This window comes from Mchenga conophoros, linkage group LG9, assembly GCF_057382185.1.
Source record: "Mchenga conophoros isolate Kocher_MC1m ecotype Shallow Benthic linkage group LG9, M_conophoros_male_GT1.1, whole genome shotgun sequence".
NCBI lineage: Eukaryota > Metazoa > Chordata > Actinopteri > Cichliformes > Cichlidae > Mchenga > Mchenga conophoros.
The window spans coordinates 27,522,110-27,539,759 of NC_140534.1; the positions used below are offsets into that span (position 1 = coordinate 27,522,110).

At 40.8% G+C, this 17,650-nt stretch overlaps 1 protein-coding gene across 3 annotated transcripts in view; it reads left to right on the forward strand.

Moving 5' to 3' along the window:
- sema5a (sema domain, seven thrombospondin repeats (type 1 and type 1-like), transmembrane domain (TM) and short cytoplasmic domain, (semaphorin) 5A) overlaps nucleotides 1–17,650 on the forward strand; it is a 170,180-nt gene that overhangs the window by 96,426 nt on the left and 56,104 nt on the right. For all 3 annotated transcript variants that reach the window (XR_014893926.1, XM_085287316.1, XM_085287315.1), the window contains exons 10-14: nucleotides 2,029–2,233; nucleotides 7,498–7,705; nucleotides 9,420–9,537; nucleotides 13,505–13,686; nucleotides 14,882–15,025. Coding sequence is in view for 2 of the 3 variants with exons in the window: in XM_085287316.1 (XP_085143442.1) it covers nucleotides 2,029–2,233; nucleotides 7,498–7,705; nucleotides 9,420–9,537; nucleotides 13,505–13,686; nucleotides 14,882–15,025 (857 nt within the window). In the remaining variant the exon portion in view is untranslated. The remainder of the gene's footprint in view (nucleotides 1–2,028; nucleotides 2,234–7,497; nucleotides 7,706–9,419; nucleotides 9,538–13,504; nucleotides 13,687–14,881; nucleotides 15,026–17,650) is intronic.

Below are 17,650 nucleotides of genomic sequence, written 5' to 3' on the forward strand. Positions count from 1 at the left end.
ATTTTTTTTTCACATTCTGTCTCTCACAGTTGAAGTGTACCTCTGGTGCAAATTACTGACCTCTGTCATCATTTTAGGTGGGGGAACTTGCACAATCGGTGGCTGACTAAATACTTTTTTGCCCCACTGTAGCTTTACTCATCCAGCTCTCCCTCAGCAGAAATGGCTTTATGCCTCACCTTGTCCCTTTCAGCTTGGTGGAGAAAAGGATCTACATTTCCACTTTAAAAAGCATGAGGATCATCCTGTGAATACCAAGTGCCTCGCAAACATTGACTTTTAGAGAGCTGAGAAGCACAGCCAGGTTTTCAGTATATAGCTTTCAGGTAATCCAATGTGTTTTCAAATAGTTTATGTACCTTTAAGAAGTACAGTTAGGTCCATATATATTTGGACACTGCCACAAGTTTTGTTTTTTTTACCTGTTTACTGAAACATTCCGATTATAGGTATATAATGGACATGGAGATAATGTGTAGACTCTCAGCTTTTATTTGAGGGTTGTCACTCAAACAAGCCTTTTGTTGATCTACATATTTTATTTTATTTTATTTTATTTTTTACATTATTTACATTTGATCTTTTACATTGTATATAATGTCTATAGATTTTATTGTTTATTTTAATATTTTAATATTTGTGTACAGCGCTTTGTGATTGCCTGTCTGCGAAAAGCGCTTAATAAATAAAGTTTACTTACTTACTTACTTACTTACATTTAAACTGGACGAAGGGTTTAGTAACTTTCGAGCCACTGAAATGAAGGTATTGTGTTAAAAATGCTTTAGTTCCTCACATTTTTATGCAATCTTTTTATTTAAAAAAAAAAGACAGCTTTAAGTCTGCACTTCCACTGCATCTGAGTTGTTTCATTTAAAATCCATTGTGGTAATGTACAGAACTAAAAGTAGAAAGAAAAAGTCTCTTCCCAAATATTTATGGACCTAACTGTAGATACACTTTACAGTTTGTTTAAAATCTCAGTGATCACGTTACACAGAAAGTTGCAAAGTGTTTTTTTTTTTTTTTTTACAATAGTAGTGCACTGTGATGTGTGATAGTGATGGCTGGAACTATACTGAATTTGAAAAACGACGTTTCAAAATCGTAAAAATTGTTTTAGTAACATCCAATAAAAAGATTCAGTTAACAATACAGTTTTAAAAATGAACACACTTGGGTTTTACAATGTCCTCTAACGTGAAAAAGGAAACCATACTCCTCTTGACTCCTTAATATTTCCATCTTTAAAATCCCATTTGGAGAGTGTTCACTTTATTGAACTGTTTTTTTTTTTTTAGTAATAGACTCTGGGAAATATGTTACATAGCAGATATTTCTTATTATAAGCCAGCGCCGCAGCACTGACTCTGCTTCAGTCGCAGGTCTCTACCGGGACTTGAGAACTCCAAGTAAACAATGCCTGATAAAATCTAATTTATCTGTAACAATGGAATTCACTCATTTCTGTGAGACACTTCTGTTGTTTTGACTGCAGATTTTTACAGTCCAAAAATCGTGGGTGCAAGCCATTTTGAGTGCAGGGTGGGAGTTCTTTGGTTGAATGATATTGTTGCATGCTTTATTTTCAGAGTAGCAATAACGAAGACCTGAAAAGTGATTTAAGAAGATACTTTTGAGGTAAAGAATGACAAAATCAAGACACACTGTTATGGGGGTACCAATAAAGCTCACCAGCAATATATATGCATATGAGGAGAAGAATCTAATGAAAGAGATAACTACTTGCTCAGTCAAACATCACATTCAGACTCCTTCCATCAGCCTCGGTGTATTGACTACAAAGTCTTGAGGTTGTGAGGATAGAAAACCAGTGCAACGACTCAGCAATTGACTTTCAAGCCTTGTTCATTTAATCATTCAATCCCTCCCTTTTCCATCTCTGGTGGTACTTCTGAACAAAAAGCTTAAGCTTATTAACTTGCCATCCCAGAGGCTTTTATTAATGAAATCAGTCAAACCTTTTCTTTTTTTTCTTCCTTTCCGACTCCCCTACCTTCCCCACAGTGTGGCACCATCGACTCCGGCGCTTACGTGAACCTGACTCAAAGAAACTTGCAGGATGCGCAGAAGTTTTTACTGATGCATGAGGTGATCCAACCTGTGGTTCCTGTGCCCTACTTCATGGAGGACAACGTCCGCTTCACTCATGTGGCAGTGGATGTTGTGCAGGGGAAAGACACGCTGTTCCACATCATATATTTGGCCACAGGTAGGTCTTTAAGATTGCATCTACATATTTCTTTTTCATGCACATTGAGTTTTGGACCTTCTGATGTCAATGTGTGACATATTAAAGGGTCTAAAAATAAATTTTCTCTATTAGCTTCTTGTTATGAGGAACAGTATCCTACATAAACATGTTATTTATTTAAAGTGGGCAAAATTAGAGCTAAATTTGTCTTAATTCATAAAAAAGGGTCATTATTTTTCAAATGTTAGCTTTAATTGTTACTTCGACAGCCATGAATATTGGTTGTCACAGTAAAATACTTAAAATTATACTCTCATAATTGAAGTGCACTCTGTACGTGAAAAATAGGGGGCTGTGTGAAGACAAATGAAACCAATCTATCAGTATGATTATCATGTAGACGCCAAAGCTCTGTCTTTGACATGGGTTTAAATCACTTTTTTACCTCCATATGTTCTCCATATGCACTGACGCAACATAAACTATTATGCAGGCAGGCTCACCACATGTCACTCCCATGCAATCCCTCATGAAGAGATCATAAATACCATGAAACAACAGACAGCGATGCATCAAAAGCAGACAGATGGATAATTAATAACACACACACATTCAGCCCTTGCACGGTTACCCAGTCTGACGTGCGTGGTGCCGTCTGCTTATCAGTCCACTGTTTGATCATAATGGCGTGACAATATGTGATGTTAGACTTGGCAAGGTGGGGGAAACGGTATCAGCAAGACACCAGATAGGCACCAGGGTGTCTTTATTATGATATAACACACATACGTGGATTATGAACAGGTGTACTGAGCAGAATTTGAATGTAGTGACCCACTTCACTGTGCTAATGTACCATAAGCCCACTGGGAAATGTCAACATGATCTTCCTGTTGTAGCGTCAGTGTTATTTTTGGATATCTCATATACAAGCATACAAGCTCTTTTTCTCCCTCTTACTTACACACACACGAAAACACACACACAACCTGTTCCAGTTCGCTGCCTCCGTGCTTGGCATCTCCCTCAAAAACTCCCCTCTCATTGTTTGCATGGGGCTGTGATCAATGTAGCATTGGACCAGAGTTGCCCACACTGCAAGTTCCCTAGACACTAACCAGACGCTAATGAAAACATCTGAAATGCCGCCAAGGCCACTGGCTAGCACACATACTGTACCTAATCACATGCCATTATTAACGCCTAAACACACCCCACTGATTGGGGCCATTGTGGAAAAGCTGCTAGCTACAACTAGGGGTCCAAAGATGTGAAGGTGTGGGGGTTTTCAATTTGAACATGTGGCAAGCAGTCACCTTGTTTTTCAGCCCTCGTTAGGAGTTTCTGCCCTGAAGCAGTATTTATTTTCTTTCCATTAACGTGAACAGAATTCAGTTAAAAGCAAAAGACTTTTAAATTCATTGTTCACCGCAGTGCTAAACTTTTAACCAGGTAAATCCTTTAAGAAAAAAAACAATGCTTTTCTTACTCATAAGGCATTAATGATTAAAACTTTAGCTAATTAGTCATTTGCAAAAGTAATTAGATACAGTAACTGTGACCTTAGACGTCCTCACACGGATGCATATAAAGCATATCAGAAGCAAGACATATACATATATTAATATAAGCTACATTTGCAACAGCACAAAAATAGAAGTAGGATTACATTAATCTTTGATTAAACAGATAATGCTATAATTATCTATTATAATTTATCTGCTATGATTTAACTTTGAGCAAATAAGAAGTTAATGATTTTGATTAAATATGAATCGAATGATCTGAAATCATTGCACTGTATTTTTAATTAAACTTCAACATACAGTCACAACGTTTTTCTGAAACACGTGTGCACAATAAAATAATCTTGGATTTAAAAATAGAAAACCTTTTTTTTAAACTAATTTGAAAGTACGGGGTAAGAATAACACCTATGCACATATAGTAGCTGCCTACACATAAATAGTAGGGGTGCAACGATATTCGTATCGATATTGAACCGTTCGATACAGTGCTTTCGGTTCGGTACGCATATGTATCGAACAATACAACATTTGTAATTTATTTTATCAATTTTCCTTCTGATGATGCTGTCTGTGTTGAGCGCTCAGTGAATCTGTGTTCGACTACTCCGCCTAGGCTGCACTGTCAAGCGCAGATCCACTGAGCGCTCAACACAGACAGCATAGTCAGAAGGAAGAGCGCAGGGCAAGCTAGCAAGACAGAAGTTAAGCTCTACTTGCAACAGGCAAATTGAACCTCATTCAGATCTGGCGTTTGGAATTATTTTGGTTTTCATGTGAGTATGACCCTGAAGGTAAGCGAGTCATGGACTAAAGTAAAACAGTATGTTGGATGTGCCATGCAATGCTCAATTACATTGGTGTGAACTAGTGTGTTAGCGCAGTTAGCTCGTTAACGTGTTGGCCGTCTAGCCCCATGCACGGAGCGATCGGCGGTAGCTCATTAACGGAGATTTGCCGTGTTGTGGCGTTAAGGTCATTTCAACGAGATTAACCTGAAAGCACTAGTGGGAACACAACAAATATGACTGCACATTTACGCCGACATCATCCTAGTGCAAAGACAAGTGGAAGCAGACACAAAAAAGCAAGCATGCTACTAACTTTAGCCGAGTCATTTAGACAGCTGTTAGCACATGATTCTCCTTATGCTGCTGAGAATATAGCCCAGAAGAAGCGGATAGTATAGCTTTTATTTTGGAAAGAGCCATTTCTCTGTAATAAACTCTCTTTTCCAAAGATGAGTGATTCCTCAATCAGATACAGAGCTTGCAATATCGCTAGCCCGACGTCCTGGAGCTAGCGATTTTTTTCAGTCGGGCTACCAAAATCTTTCTCTTCCCTGCCCGTCGGGCTATTGTAGGAAAAATATATGTCAATGCTTTTGCATTCTTTCTGAAATGTAGCTGGGTAATTATGTCATTGGCATCGGTGAGCCACTGTCAATTGCGCTTGTTTTTTTTATTTCACTTTGCAATCTTGCGAACTGTGTATAGAGAGCGACAGCACTGATCTGTGAGTGATGATAATTTGTGCACCAATTCCTCTGACATCGTCTTATTAATCGTTAGCTTACTATGCAAACATGACAAGTGAAATCTCCCGCAGCTTAAACATGTGAGAGGTTGATCCCGCAGAGAATCGCTGAGCTTATGTGAGTGAGTGTGTAAAAGCATTTCAGTTCTGCTGAGCCAAATAAGACAGGTCAGGGTGAAGAAGTGACAGCCAAAGAAAAGCTTACCACAAAACGGAGAAGTTATGACAAATCAGACTATAAGGCAAAAAGAAAGTGCAGCTTTATGGTTTCATGGACAAAAGAATTTCTGTGGCTGTGATATGACGAGCTATATAACCAGGGCTGCACATAAGTGGTCCGCAGGTGCATTCGCTGTCAAAATAAAAAACACGCACAAGGGTTAGGGTTAAATTTAAAAACTGTACTTTTGAGTTAAAATATATATTTATAATTTTAATAAATGACAAATTAAAAATGCATGAACATTTTTTTGTATCGAAAAAATATCGAACCGTGACACCAAAGTATCGAACCGAACCGAACCGTGAATTTTGTGTATCGTTGCACCCCTAATATATAGTATAATATGAAGGATGATAAATGGTGATACTACTAATTAATACTATTTTGTCTTATGCCATACGTGTTATTATTTGCCACGCTTGTGGATCAGTCTACCTAATGACTGCTGGCCTGCTGAGACTTTTTAAAACTTATTTTACTTTTCATATATTTTACTTTATTTTACTTTTCATATATTTAATGGCATGTTCATTGAATCATTCCTTTACATGGTTAATCCTCTTTTATTATATTTGTGTATCTATTTGTTCACTTTAGTTTCCCTTACATCTTTTTTTATCTGTCAGGTGGGTGTCGATATCTAGGTGGGGTTGTAGGGACAGAGGGGTGATGAGAGGGATGAGTGAAAAAGGTGTTTGTGCCCGGCTGTGTATTTTTGTTTATTTTCTCCTTTTAATGTGTACAGAAATCTGAGTTGCATCTTTATTGTATGAGAAGTACTTTGAAAATAAAGTTTTGATTGATTGATTGATTTATACAGTACAATATGAGTGAGTAGCTATCTATTAGCTAGCTAGCTAGATCAGCTAGCTATCAATAGCTACCTTAATGTTAGCCACAATTAGCACAATTAAAGTAAGCTACTTTTTGCTGCTCCCTTATTCACACGGGGTCTCCACAGCAAGTAGTGGCCCAGTATGTTTGATTTGGTAGATTTAAACCCTTCCTGATGTAACCCAAAAGGAGTTTGTGTCTCCTCCCAGGGAAAAAAACAGTGGATTGTTTGCTTGCTAATGCATAAACCACTGCACTATGGAGCTACTCCCTATCCTCTATCTAATCAACTAAATTCAGCTCATGTTTCTGGTTCCAACCCAGAACTCCATCCCTTTAATGTCTCTGCAAAGGTAGTAACTCTAAGACCCATATATTTATGGACTACAGGCAGAGTGGTCTAATATCTGGCATCCAAAACAAGCAAGCCAGCCAACTCCCAAATACCAAAGTAATGTAGCCTTACTGGGATTCTACACTTCTTGCTACTTCCAGAACTAATTGCTCGCTTGCCCATAGTGCTGGGGGCAAAACCTAACTTCTGCATCCCCTGCCTTAAAAATATCTATTAGCATGTCACGTCTTCCGTAGGCATCACTGTGCACCTAATTATTTTTTCTTCACCCAGGGGATTGCATGTATAATAGATGATATTTGTTTTAACTCTCTCCAAAGAAAATGTGTCCCTAACCTTATCCCATGGGGCCCACCTTTACAGAAAATAAGGTTCGGGACACATTCACGGTGACATGGATTTACACACTCCTCTCTCTCAAAGCTACAAAGAGGTTTTATCCCCTGGAATATCCCTCAAAGCAAAGTAGGCCAGAAATCATGGATTCAGGTGCCATATCAATTCCCTGGTTGCATCGACAGTGCTGCATGTTGACGGCATAACAGAGCTCGGCACACCAGCCATCGCCATTCTTTTTGACAGTATTATTTCACAGCCGCTGTGTTAGGAAGCAATTGTTATTTGTGTGCGCTCGCACCCTGAGTTCACATCCAGCAAATATGTGTTGTTGTTGTTTACCCTCCTCAAACTCCTCTATTGTTACCATGGCTCTCTTTTTGCTCTTTCCTCCACCTTTTCTTGTTCAGAAAATGACCCTCCTTCCTCTTTGTGACCAAATCTTCACCTCAGCTCTTTCTCTCTCTTCTAGATTACGGTACTATCAAAAAAGTGCTTTCCCCGCTCAACCAGTCTACAGGGAGCTGCCTTTTAGAAGAGATCGAGCTGTTCCCTCCCAGGAAGAGGCAGCACATCCGGAGCCTGCTGATCCTGCACAGCCGCAGCGAGCTATACGTGGGTGTGAGAGACCAGGTCATCAAGATCCCGCTCAAGAGATGCAGCTACCACAAGAGCAGAGAGTGAGTACATGCGCAAAGAAACCAACAAACCAACACCGTTAATCTCAGTTGAAACGGTCAAAAAAGCAAATGTGCTTACAACGAAATTTTAAAGCTCCCTCTTTCACGAGATGCTCTTTATCTGAGGGAGCCAGGCCTTTGTGTTGATCAGGGGCCTTTGGTGAGATTAAAAATCCTCTAAATCAGCTTTGTCTGAGCAACTGGAGGTGCCCACGGCTGCCCTGTCTCGATGTCGCTCATTGTCATTGACCCGCCCACAAAACCACATGTTTTCTGCCTCGTGCACAGTGCTGCAGCGACCGTGTGCGTGTGTTTATCAGATATATTGAGTTTCTGTCTGTCTGGAAGAAGCTCCATCAAGGTATAAATATTGGCAAAGAAAACCTGAGACAGAGGCCGGGGTGTGAAGACTCACTAAGATTGGGATCCCATCCATCATGGCACACAGGAAAGGAATCACACCTGCATACCTTGTCTCTCGCACAATGAGCTGTTATTGGAATACACAAAAGACTTAAGGCTTCATATTACAGCTGTGGCTCTGTGATATATGCTGCAGCCATAATGGCACTTCATCACATCGCTGATGCTTTTTTTTTTTTCTTAAAGAGAGAATTCAGAACAGAAAAAAACAGATAAAAGTAATAAAATCTTGGACACGGACTGGCAGCTACAGGGAGTGTTTCTGGGATCATCACTGACATTTCTTTGAGGTTTGCCTATTTGAAATATTAGACGGCTGTCTCCGTGTTTTGCTGTGTGGCTCACCGATGGGAGGTGTACGATCTGTACAGCCCTTAAGGCCCCATGAAAGACAGGTACTGACGTGTTACTTCTCCCTTTCATTTTGTTCTCCTGTCTTTGGCCCTGATATTTTGTCTGGACACCTACAGTCACCCAGACATTATGTCAGCCACTTTGTGTGTGCAGGAAAGCATGAGTCTTCCCTTTCTGCAATTTTATACAGCCAGATAGGGTATGATCATGTGTTGCTTGCATAAGCTCACTTGTTTGTGTGTGCATGCGGTTCATTGTTATGAAACCCACGGACAACTTTGTTACATTTCACTAGGGGCATGTCAGGCAACATTGAAGCCTGCGGCTCAAAGATATGTCATTGTGCTGTCAGTGCAGACTTTTATTTATATGAAAATAGTAACATCGGGCTTTTTATTGCACTCAGCAAAACATCTGAAGCGGATACGGCAAAAACAGACCCAGTTATCTTTACTACAGCATTCTCATGTGGGAGCTGATAAGCTATTTGAGTCAGGAACGTATGTGTGCCCGTATGTGATGGCATGAATGTAATCCTGGTGTTTGACTGAAGATTACCTGAAAAATCAGTCACTAAACTGTGTTAGGAGATAATTCTAGGATGCTAATGCATTGCAATGCATGATGGTGATTTACATTCCCACTGTAAATTTTCTTCTTTGTCCTCTCCCAAACGCTCTCTGTACCCCTCTCTTGTTTTTTTTCTTATTTCCTGTGCCGTCACTCTTTTGACACTTTCCCCAGCATTTTATCTCTCGCAGTTCTATATTTCCATACATCACCTATTCCAGCACCTTATCGTTTAGCTCTCCCAGTAATCTCCCTCTTCTTCCTGATATTTGATTTCATGTCAAGCAACGATGCAGAGGTGTCTGTATGCATACATGACAGGTTAATAAAAGCCCATTAAATGCCGAACTTGATTCTCTCCTTTCAGAGCCTGTGTAGGAGCGAGGGACCCGTACTGCGGTTGGGACCTGCTGCTAAAGAAATGCACCACTCTGGAGGAAAGCATCAGAATGAGCCAGTGGGAGCAAAGCATCTCAAAATGCCCGGTGAGTATCATGAAGCTATTGTGTGATGTGCACAGACTTCATTGTAGCTTACTTGCTTGGTGTTTGATTGCTTTAGTTTTCTTTTTTCAGCTTTCAAACTTAACAAAAGTTGGCAGAAAACACAATAATCCTTGCTCCACCTGCAAGCTCACTCTCTTTTTTGCATGTATTCGTTTCTTACATTAATTTGTACTCTTCCCCATTGAAAGCTACATCCTGCTCTCCAGATCTTCACGGCTCACGAGCAGTCCCTAAAACCAGCACTGTGAAACATATCCTTCCCAACAACAAAAGACATCTCAGGACTGAACAACTTGACTTTATGGGAACTGCATGTACCCTCAGAATGATCGAGGACGCTGCCTCAATCATTCACCTCCGGCTGCTGGTTCATTAGCACAACAGTTCTTCCATTTATTTTTAACGTGCACCAGCATTGGGAGCCGTATTAGGGGGCGGTAAGCCTATCAATTTGAGCAGTGTTTCACAGACATCAGTTTCAAGCCAGTCAAGAGTGCTGTGTAGCTCTTTTATGTGGCTTTATATTCAGGGAAATATTTGGCACTCAAGCCATGGCATCTGTCAGCAGAGCTCTGGCAGAAAGCTAGCCAACACCACATCCGCATATCCATTAAGAGCATACATGAACACAATTACACATGCATATATGTGCATGAATAAGCATTACCATTACCAACTGCAACAGTGAGTTTTTTCTTTGTGCCAGAGGCAAAAGCTTCATGAGCTCACCACAACATTTCTAGTCAATATTTTATCAAGATCACATTTTCACTGAAGCAATTTCAGCTTCAAAACATTTAGCTCTGCTACTTATGATCAGTTGAGCATTTTGGTGAATCATTTTAATGTGCGGGAAATTTACATCAAGAGTACAGTTTGGCCATATTTCAGAGCTGCAACATCACTGGAGTGCCCAAAAGCACAAGGTGTGCAATACTCAGAGACATGGCCAAGGTAAGAAAGACTGAAAGACGACCACCACTGAACAAGACACACAAGCTGAAACGTCAAGACTGGGCCAAGAAATATCTCAAGACTGATTTTTCTGAGGTTTTATGGACTGATGAAATGAGAGTGAGTCTTGATGGGCCAGATGGATGGGCCCGTGGCTGGATTGGTAAAGGGCAGAGAGCTCCAGTCCGACTCAGACGCCAGCAAGGTGGAGGTGGAGTACTGGTTTGGGCTGGTATCATCAAAGATGAGCTTGTGGGGCCTTTTCGGGTTGAGGATGGAGTCAAGCTCAACTCCCAGTCCTACTGCCAGTTTCTGGAAGACACCTTCTTCAAGCAGTGGTACAGGAAGAAGACTGCATCCTTCAAGAAAAACATGATTTTCATGCAGGACAATGCTCCATCACACGCGTCCAAGTACTCCACAGCGTGGCTGGCAAGAAAGGGTATAAAAGAAGAAAAACTAATGACATGGCCTCCTTGTTCACCTGATCTGAACCCCATTGAGAACCTGTGGTCCATCATCAAATGTGAGATTTACAAGGAGGGAAAACAGTACACCTCTCTGAACAGTGTCTGGGAGGCTGTGGTTGCTGCTGCACGCAATGTTGATGGTGAACAGATCAAAACACTGACAGAATCCATGGATGGCAGGCTTTTGAGTGTCCTTGCAAAGAAAGGTGGCTATATTGGTCGCTGATTTGTTTTTGTTTTGTTTTTGAATGTCAGAAATGTATATTTGTGAATGTGGAGATGTTATATTGGTTTCACTGGTAAAAATAAATAATTGAAATGGGTATATATTTGTTTTTTGTTAAGTTGCCTAATAATTATGCACAGTAATAGTCACCTGCACACACAGATATCCCCCTAAAATAGCTAAAACTAAAAAACTAAAAACTACTTCCAAAAACATTCAGCTTTGATATTAATGAGTTTTTTGGGTTCATTGAGAACATGGTTGTTGTTCAATAATAAAATTATTCCTCAGAAATACAACTTGCCTAATAATTCTGCACTACCTGTATGTTCACATCTGGTTTCACACAGTCACAGTGGCTTTGTCCATTTTTTATATCTTCTCTCTATAAGTTGTTGTTATATGATGTAAAATTTTACAAAATAAAAGTGTAAAAATCAAGTTGTCGCTCCCATTTTCCTAACAGTATCACAGCTTAAAGTAATTGTCATCTGTCTAATCATGGACGTGAGACAGCATGGCTTATCTTTTAATCTAACTGTCATTTGGGGGGTTCACATCTCCCCCGCCCCCCAAAATCCAAGTTATTACTTTAAATGCTGATTGAAGATATTACCTGTGTTTCTTGCTGCATAGCCACTAATACTTTAGTTTTTATGCATTTTCAGGTGGCCACATATCACTGCCCACACCACTGATGGGGTATATATTTTCTTGGTTAACCTTTGTCTGGTCCGGTCTAGTCCATTTAGAGTGATCATGAGTTAATCTAAATGAACTTTATATGCTGACACTGAGGAATGGCCAGACAGTAGGAGTCTACAACAATTCATTCGCAGTTTGTAAAACCTGAAAATAAAGAAGCGTTCTTTTATCACAGCTACAGTTTCACTCCCTGTGAGTCCATTAACAGTTTGCAAAGGCTAAACTGGCTGAATGTCTGTTCTCCTGCGAAGTGGAAGCCTGGAGTTGGAGGCCAGTCAAGGGTTTGCACACTGAGTAGTGTTGTGTAGGCAGGGACAGGAGATACGCTTTACCAACCTATTCATAATCGCCATCTGGCTTCATAGTCTCATGTCTGGAAACAAGCAAAAAAATGTGTTTTGCTGTGGTTTTAGGGGAGGTGAAAGTCTTAGTAACAGACATTTTTGTCCCAATTTTAACTCAGGTAAAATGGAAATCTTTACTCAATATTTTTGGTAAGGTATCCGCTTTGCCTGTCCTCCACCAAGCCCAAATCTAAACCATGTTTTTTATATATATATTTTTGAATAAAAAGAGACCCCTCTCTTGCTTTTTCAGTCAGGGAAAGGAAGTATTATTTTTATATTCCATAAAGAAATATGAGTGCTTTTCATCATCTTTCAGATTTTTTCTATTGTCCTCTTTCTGGCGCCTTTTCCCTTCTATTTTGGCATTTTAATGAAAAAAAACTACATTTCCTGACAGTAAAAAAGTAATTTTATTTCTCTTTGGATCTTTATTTTTTAATGAGAGATATATACAGCATGAAATATTCATCTACCAAATCATTTATAGCCTCAGCTGTAAATGATATTGCAATATTTCTGCATTGGCTGTCGCTGTATAGTTGTTTGCTTTCTAGGCAGCCCATTGATGTTGTCTGCCTCAGCCAAGGGTACCCCATTTAGGCACACAGCAGAGTTCAATTACCAAAAAGAGCGGAGGCCAGACGGTATTCTGCTTCTGCCAAAACTGCTGATGATCACGCTCCCTCTTCCCCTTGTGTGAAAGTGTTCTTTGCATTTTTAAATCATCCTGAAATGTTGCGGCGACATGGCTCATATCATCTGCAGCTCTGAATCTCACAACGGCGCTTTTTTGTATTTAGCTCATACGCCTAGGACATCAGTCGTAATTCATAGCGGCTGCAATATCAGAGCCTTCCTGTTCGATTCTGTTTTGCTTCACATATTCAGTTATGAGGCCACTTTTATTTCCTCATATTTCTGTCCTTTGAATGTGTCCATTCACAGCCTTGATCTGCATTTATGAATCTCTATTTTCCCGTTTTCGTCACTCATCATTTCCTGATGCAATTTTTGTGTATCTTCCTTATGTTTACAGCACATAAATGCGCAATTTGGGGTGTGCTGTAGATGTAATGTTTTTTTTTTCTTTGCATCTATTAGAGGAAAATTGATTTCTGTTTTCATCCACCGATGGGCTGAATTTCACAGAGCAATACCTTCCTGAGAGCATCACTCAATGACCATTTTCTGAGAAAGCCATTACTTTCAGGTGTTTTATTTTTGACCTTCTCTGTTGCTGCTAGGTTCGTAATGTTACAGTCGATGGAGGCTTTGGTGCCTGGTCCGGCTGGTCCACTTGTAGCCACAACGACGGAGGCAGTGCAGGGTCTTGTCTGTGTCGGACGCGAGCCTGCGATAACCCAGCCCCGCAGTGTGGTGGGCAGCAGTGTCATGGGATCAGTGTTGAGGTCGCCAACTGCTCCAGGTAAACTACTTTGTTGATGCAGCAGCACATATGTGCAAATGTTTCTAAATTGTCTATGAATATTTTTGCATACATCTATGTAGGGAATGATAGAACTGGAACTTTGAGTAACGTTTGAACAGCGGGCACGTCAACATTATTCCCCTATTCAGCTGCTCGGTGACTCAAAGGTTGACAGTTCCCAATAGTAAGGTGTACTAGATATGTGGTCTCTAGTCACAGACATAAAACACAAGTTGATGTCCTTTTTGGTCGCTGTATTCAAGATGGCGGGGTAATATAGAGACTTCTACAAATTTTAAATTAAGGCATCAGTTTCTTGGAAGATGTAATTACAGATTAATCAATATGTACTTATAAGTGATTTTTTTCTATAAAGTAACCTTGAAAACGACTGACTGTACCTTTAAGAGTGAGGTTGAGATGTTAGTTAATTTCCTGGAGAATTGCATCTACTCCTTTGGTATCTACACACAGCCAGTCATTATGTGTTACATCCTCACTGTCACCTATTTAGGGATAACAAGTGTTGATTGGGCGTTGCCTTTTTTTGCACCGCATCAGCTGACGTGACTGTTTTTAACTCTCACAGTTAAAGTTGGAGCTGCATGATTCTTCAGGCGGCTATACAAGGATGTGAGCATATTCATTCATGAAGGATGAGGCATTTTGATGAAGGGAAGTTAGAAACAGTCAATTAATCTTTTGCAGTAATAAATGTCTGAGCGTAATCATAAATGCTTATCTCAAACTCGGAGCCTATTATTACATTTAAAATGAAACAGACACGTGAAAACACATCCCTTTATCTGATTTGTTTCACTGGCTCATTTTCCCTTAATATGTGCTACAAAGATTGGTCTGATCGCCAGCAAGCAGCACAGTGGTGAAGTGGTTAGCACCATCGCCAAAAAGGGAGAAGGTTCAGATTGCAGGCTGGTCCTTACTCTTCCCGTGTGGCTAAATTGACCATAGGTGTGAATGTGATGGTGAATGGCGGCGTGTTTCTCTGTGTTAGCCCTGAGAAAGGTCGTGCTGTTCCTCTGAGCAACATGCGATGAGGAATGGCTTCTCAGCCAAGACCTTCTTCTTAAACAATAAAGACAGGACAATCTGGTACAAGCAAGACCAATTGCACAGCTTCTCAATCAGTGGCTAAAGTCACAGACTGACATTACTTCGTCTGTCACCATAGAAATGGAGCGTGGACGCCCTGGACTTCCTGGTCTCCCTGCAGCACCACCTGCGGTATTGGCTTTCAGGTGCGTCAGCGTTCGTGCAGCAACCCGACCCCTCGCCACGGCGGACGAGTATGCGTGGGCCAGAACCGCGAGGAGAGGTGAATAATGCAAACACAACACCCACACGTATACATCGGTCAACATGAGCCGATTCAAGTAAAAACAAGCTTTACAAGTGTGTTTGGATCCATGCATGTTTAAGTTAAGGGAAAAAGAAAACAACTTTTTTCCCCCATAATTTGCAACCTGCTGTTAGAAAGTACGACTTTGGCTGTGACTTTTTGTTTTCCTCCCCGCCTTCCCCCCTCACTTCTGTCCAAATATGTGACAGCCAATTAAGGAATAAGTGGGATAGGCCTGCGCTTGGGTAATTATCTGGCTTTCACACACAGACTGAGTCCACGTTTTGAAGCTTTGGAGGCTTTGCTGTAGAATAATCGCCTTTTTAAAGATGTTTGTATGGTTTCTAAGCAACCTTGAAGGCCTGAAAAAAACTTTCAAGGAGAAAGTATGCGAAGAAGCAAGGTAGAAAAGGTCAAGAGATGAGTTTTCTTGAGTTAAATGAGGTCAATTAAATAAGGTGAACCTGAAAAGCACTGAGGAAAACTTTAAGATCTTTAGGTGTGTTCGAAAAATATACGAAACAAGCTGTCTTAGAGAAAGTTAATTCCATCCAAGTACAGAGCGGCATTCCTTCTTGGTGTCCATAGTGTCTGATGTTTTTCATCCATCCCCTGCTGTTAACCCGAGGTGAAGGCTGTAAAAGTACAAATAAACACAGTTCAGAGGATACAGGGAAGGAGAAAGGAGACAGAAATTGTTACCAGTTGTCACCATGGCAACAGAAGCAGCGTGATGGGTGAGTAATAGGATACGGCCTTCAAGGATGAACCTTATATTACTTGTTTTTCTTTTTTTTCCTCTCCCAGCACTTTTTCATTTCCTCTCACTCCCTCGTCTAACCTCCTGCCTCCCCCCACCCTCTGGCACTCATTGCTGCTCCTGGAGCAGTCCTTGAGAAAGTGACTGCTCCGCCACGAGCCCTAAGCAAAACATGTACAGAGTGACCGGCACAGCCCACTTACTCAGGAACCAAACCCAAAAAATGCTGGCTGGCACTAAAGACCACAAGAGGCCAGAAGCGCATTTTACACCAACCACCCTTCGATTTCACTCTCCGAGCTTTAATCTCATTTGTTTCATCTCCCCTTCCATCACTGCTTGCTCTGTTCAGCTATTTAAAACACCTTAGGCCACCTTAGAGGCCAGCTGTGAGAGCTGGAAAAGGATCCTTGTAAGACAGGAGTGAAAGGGGAGGAGTCTTGCGTGTGTGTGTGTGTGTGTGTGTGTGTGTGTGTGTGTGTGTGTGTGTGTGTGTGTGTTAAGTGCTTGAAGAGAGAAATGAACAGGAAAGCAGAGACACTGAAAGAAAATGTGTTAACAGATGAATTATGCTGTGTCAGTTTGAGACTGCCCGAGGGAGGAAAAAGAAAGGGATGCTAGAAAAGGTGTATGTGTGTGTCCTGGTGAAGCAGGAATGTTTATTGCTTGTGCCACAAAACAAATTGGGAAGAGATGTAAAAAAAAAATTAGGTGATCAACACAGTGTCCAAAAAAAATTCAACCACCTCTGTCGTTAAAAGCGTGAGGCGGACTGGCGTTTTTTCAAATTCTGCTCACTGAGCGATTCTTTTAATGCCAGTGGAGGCTTTTATTTTATGAGGCACTGGGTTTCTTTCATAGGTGCTAGACATCTGCAGCAAAGACACACTATACGCTGTTCTTGCTTCAAGCACTCTGTTGGGATTAACTCGCAGGCCTTATGTTCACAGATCCATGGATATGACACGAGCTTATATTTACACAGACACGCATATTCGCAAAATACAACGATTCTGAGGGCAAAATAAACTTCTTTTTCTACGTCTTTTTTTTTGCATTAGCCAACAGGCCTCCAATAAGTCTGGCCCTGATTGTTTGCAGCAGGCAAAGCTTTTAAAGATAAAGCAAATGCTATGAAACAGCAGCGCTACGGGCTTAAGTCTGGCCAGTTAATGCCTGCATTTATGAACCTTCTGTTGGTATTTCCCTCAGCACACTGACAGCGTCCGCACTGCTTACTCAGCCTATAGCGGGTAATTAGCCTCGCTTTTGGTTTGATCAGCTCTGTGTGTTTTACTGAGAAGGGAAAAGGATAAGATGAGATGGAGCAAAGCCACTTGCTCGTCTGAAATGATTAGTGTGTATGATGATGATGATTCTAAAGCTCTACATATTGATTGCGGACATGTTTTGTTTTTTTTCATATTGTGTTGGGTTGCTGCAGTTAATGCGCGCGACTTGTTTGCACGGTCGTCCGTGTGAGCATGTGTGTTTGTGCATCTTCCCCCTTCTCTGGGCTTTCGCAAGATTGTAATCCACACTTGTCCTCACTTTTCCACACTCCGCCTCCCTACTGTATTGTACAACCGCGCAGATTAGTAGAAGTGGAAAGAAAGACGCTGCTCTAAGGATTTTTAACAACATGGAGTGTACAGAATGTGGCGTTTGATTTGCTGTGAACAATAGCCGAGTGTTTGAGAATGGTACAATGGAAATATCCCGCCTGAGCCTCTGGAGGAAGGGTTTAAAGAAGACTCGGTTTTCTTCAAAAAGCGGTCATCTGCAAAAAGACAACAAAATAGCAATAAAAGCAATTTTATAGCATGTGTAAGAGTTATAAA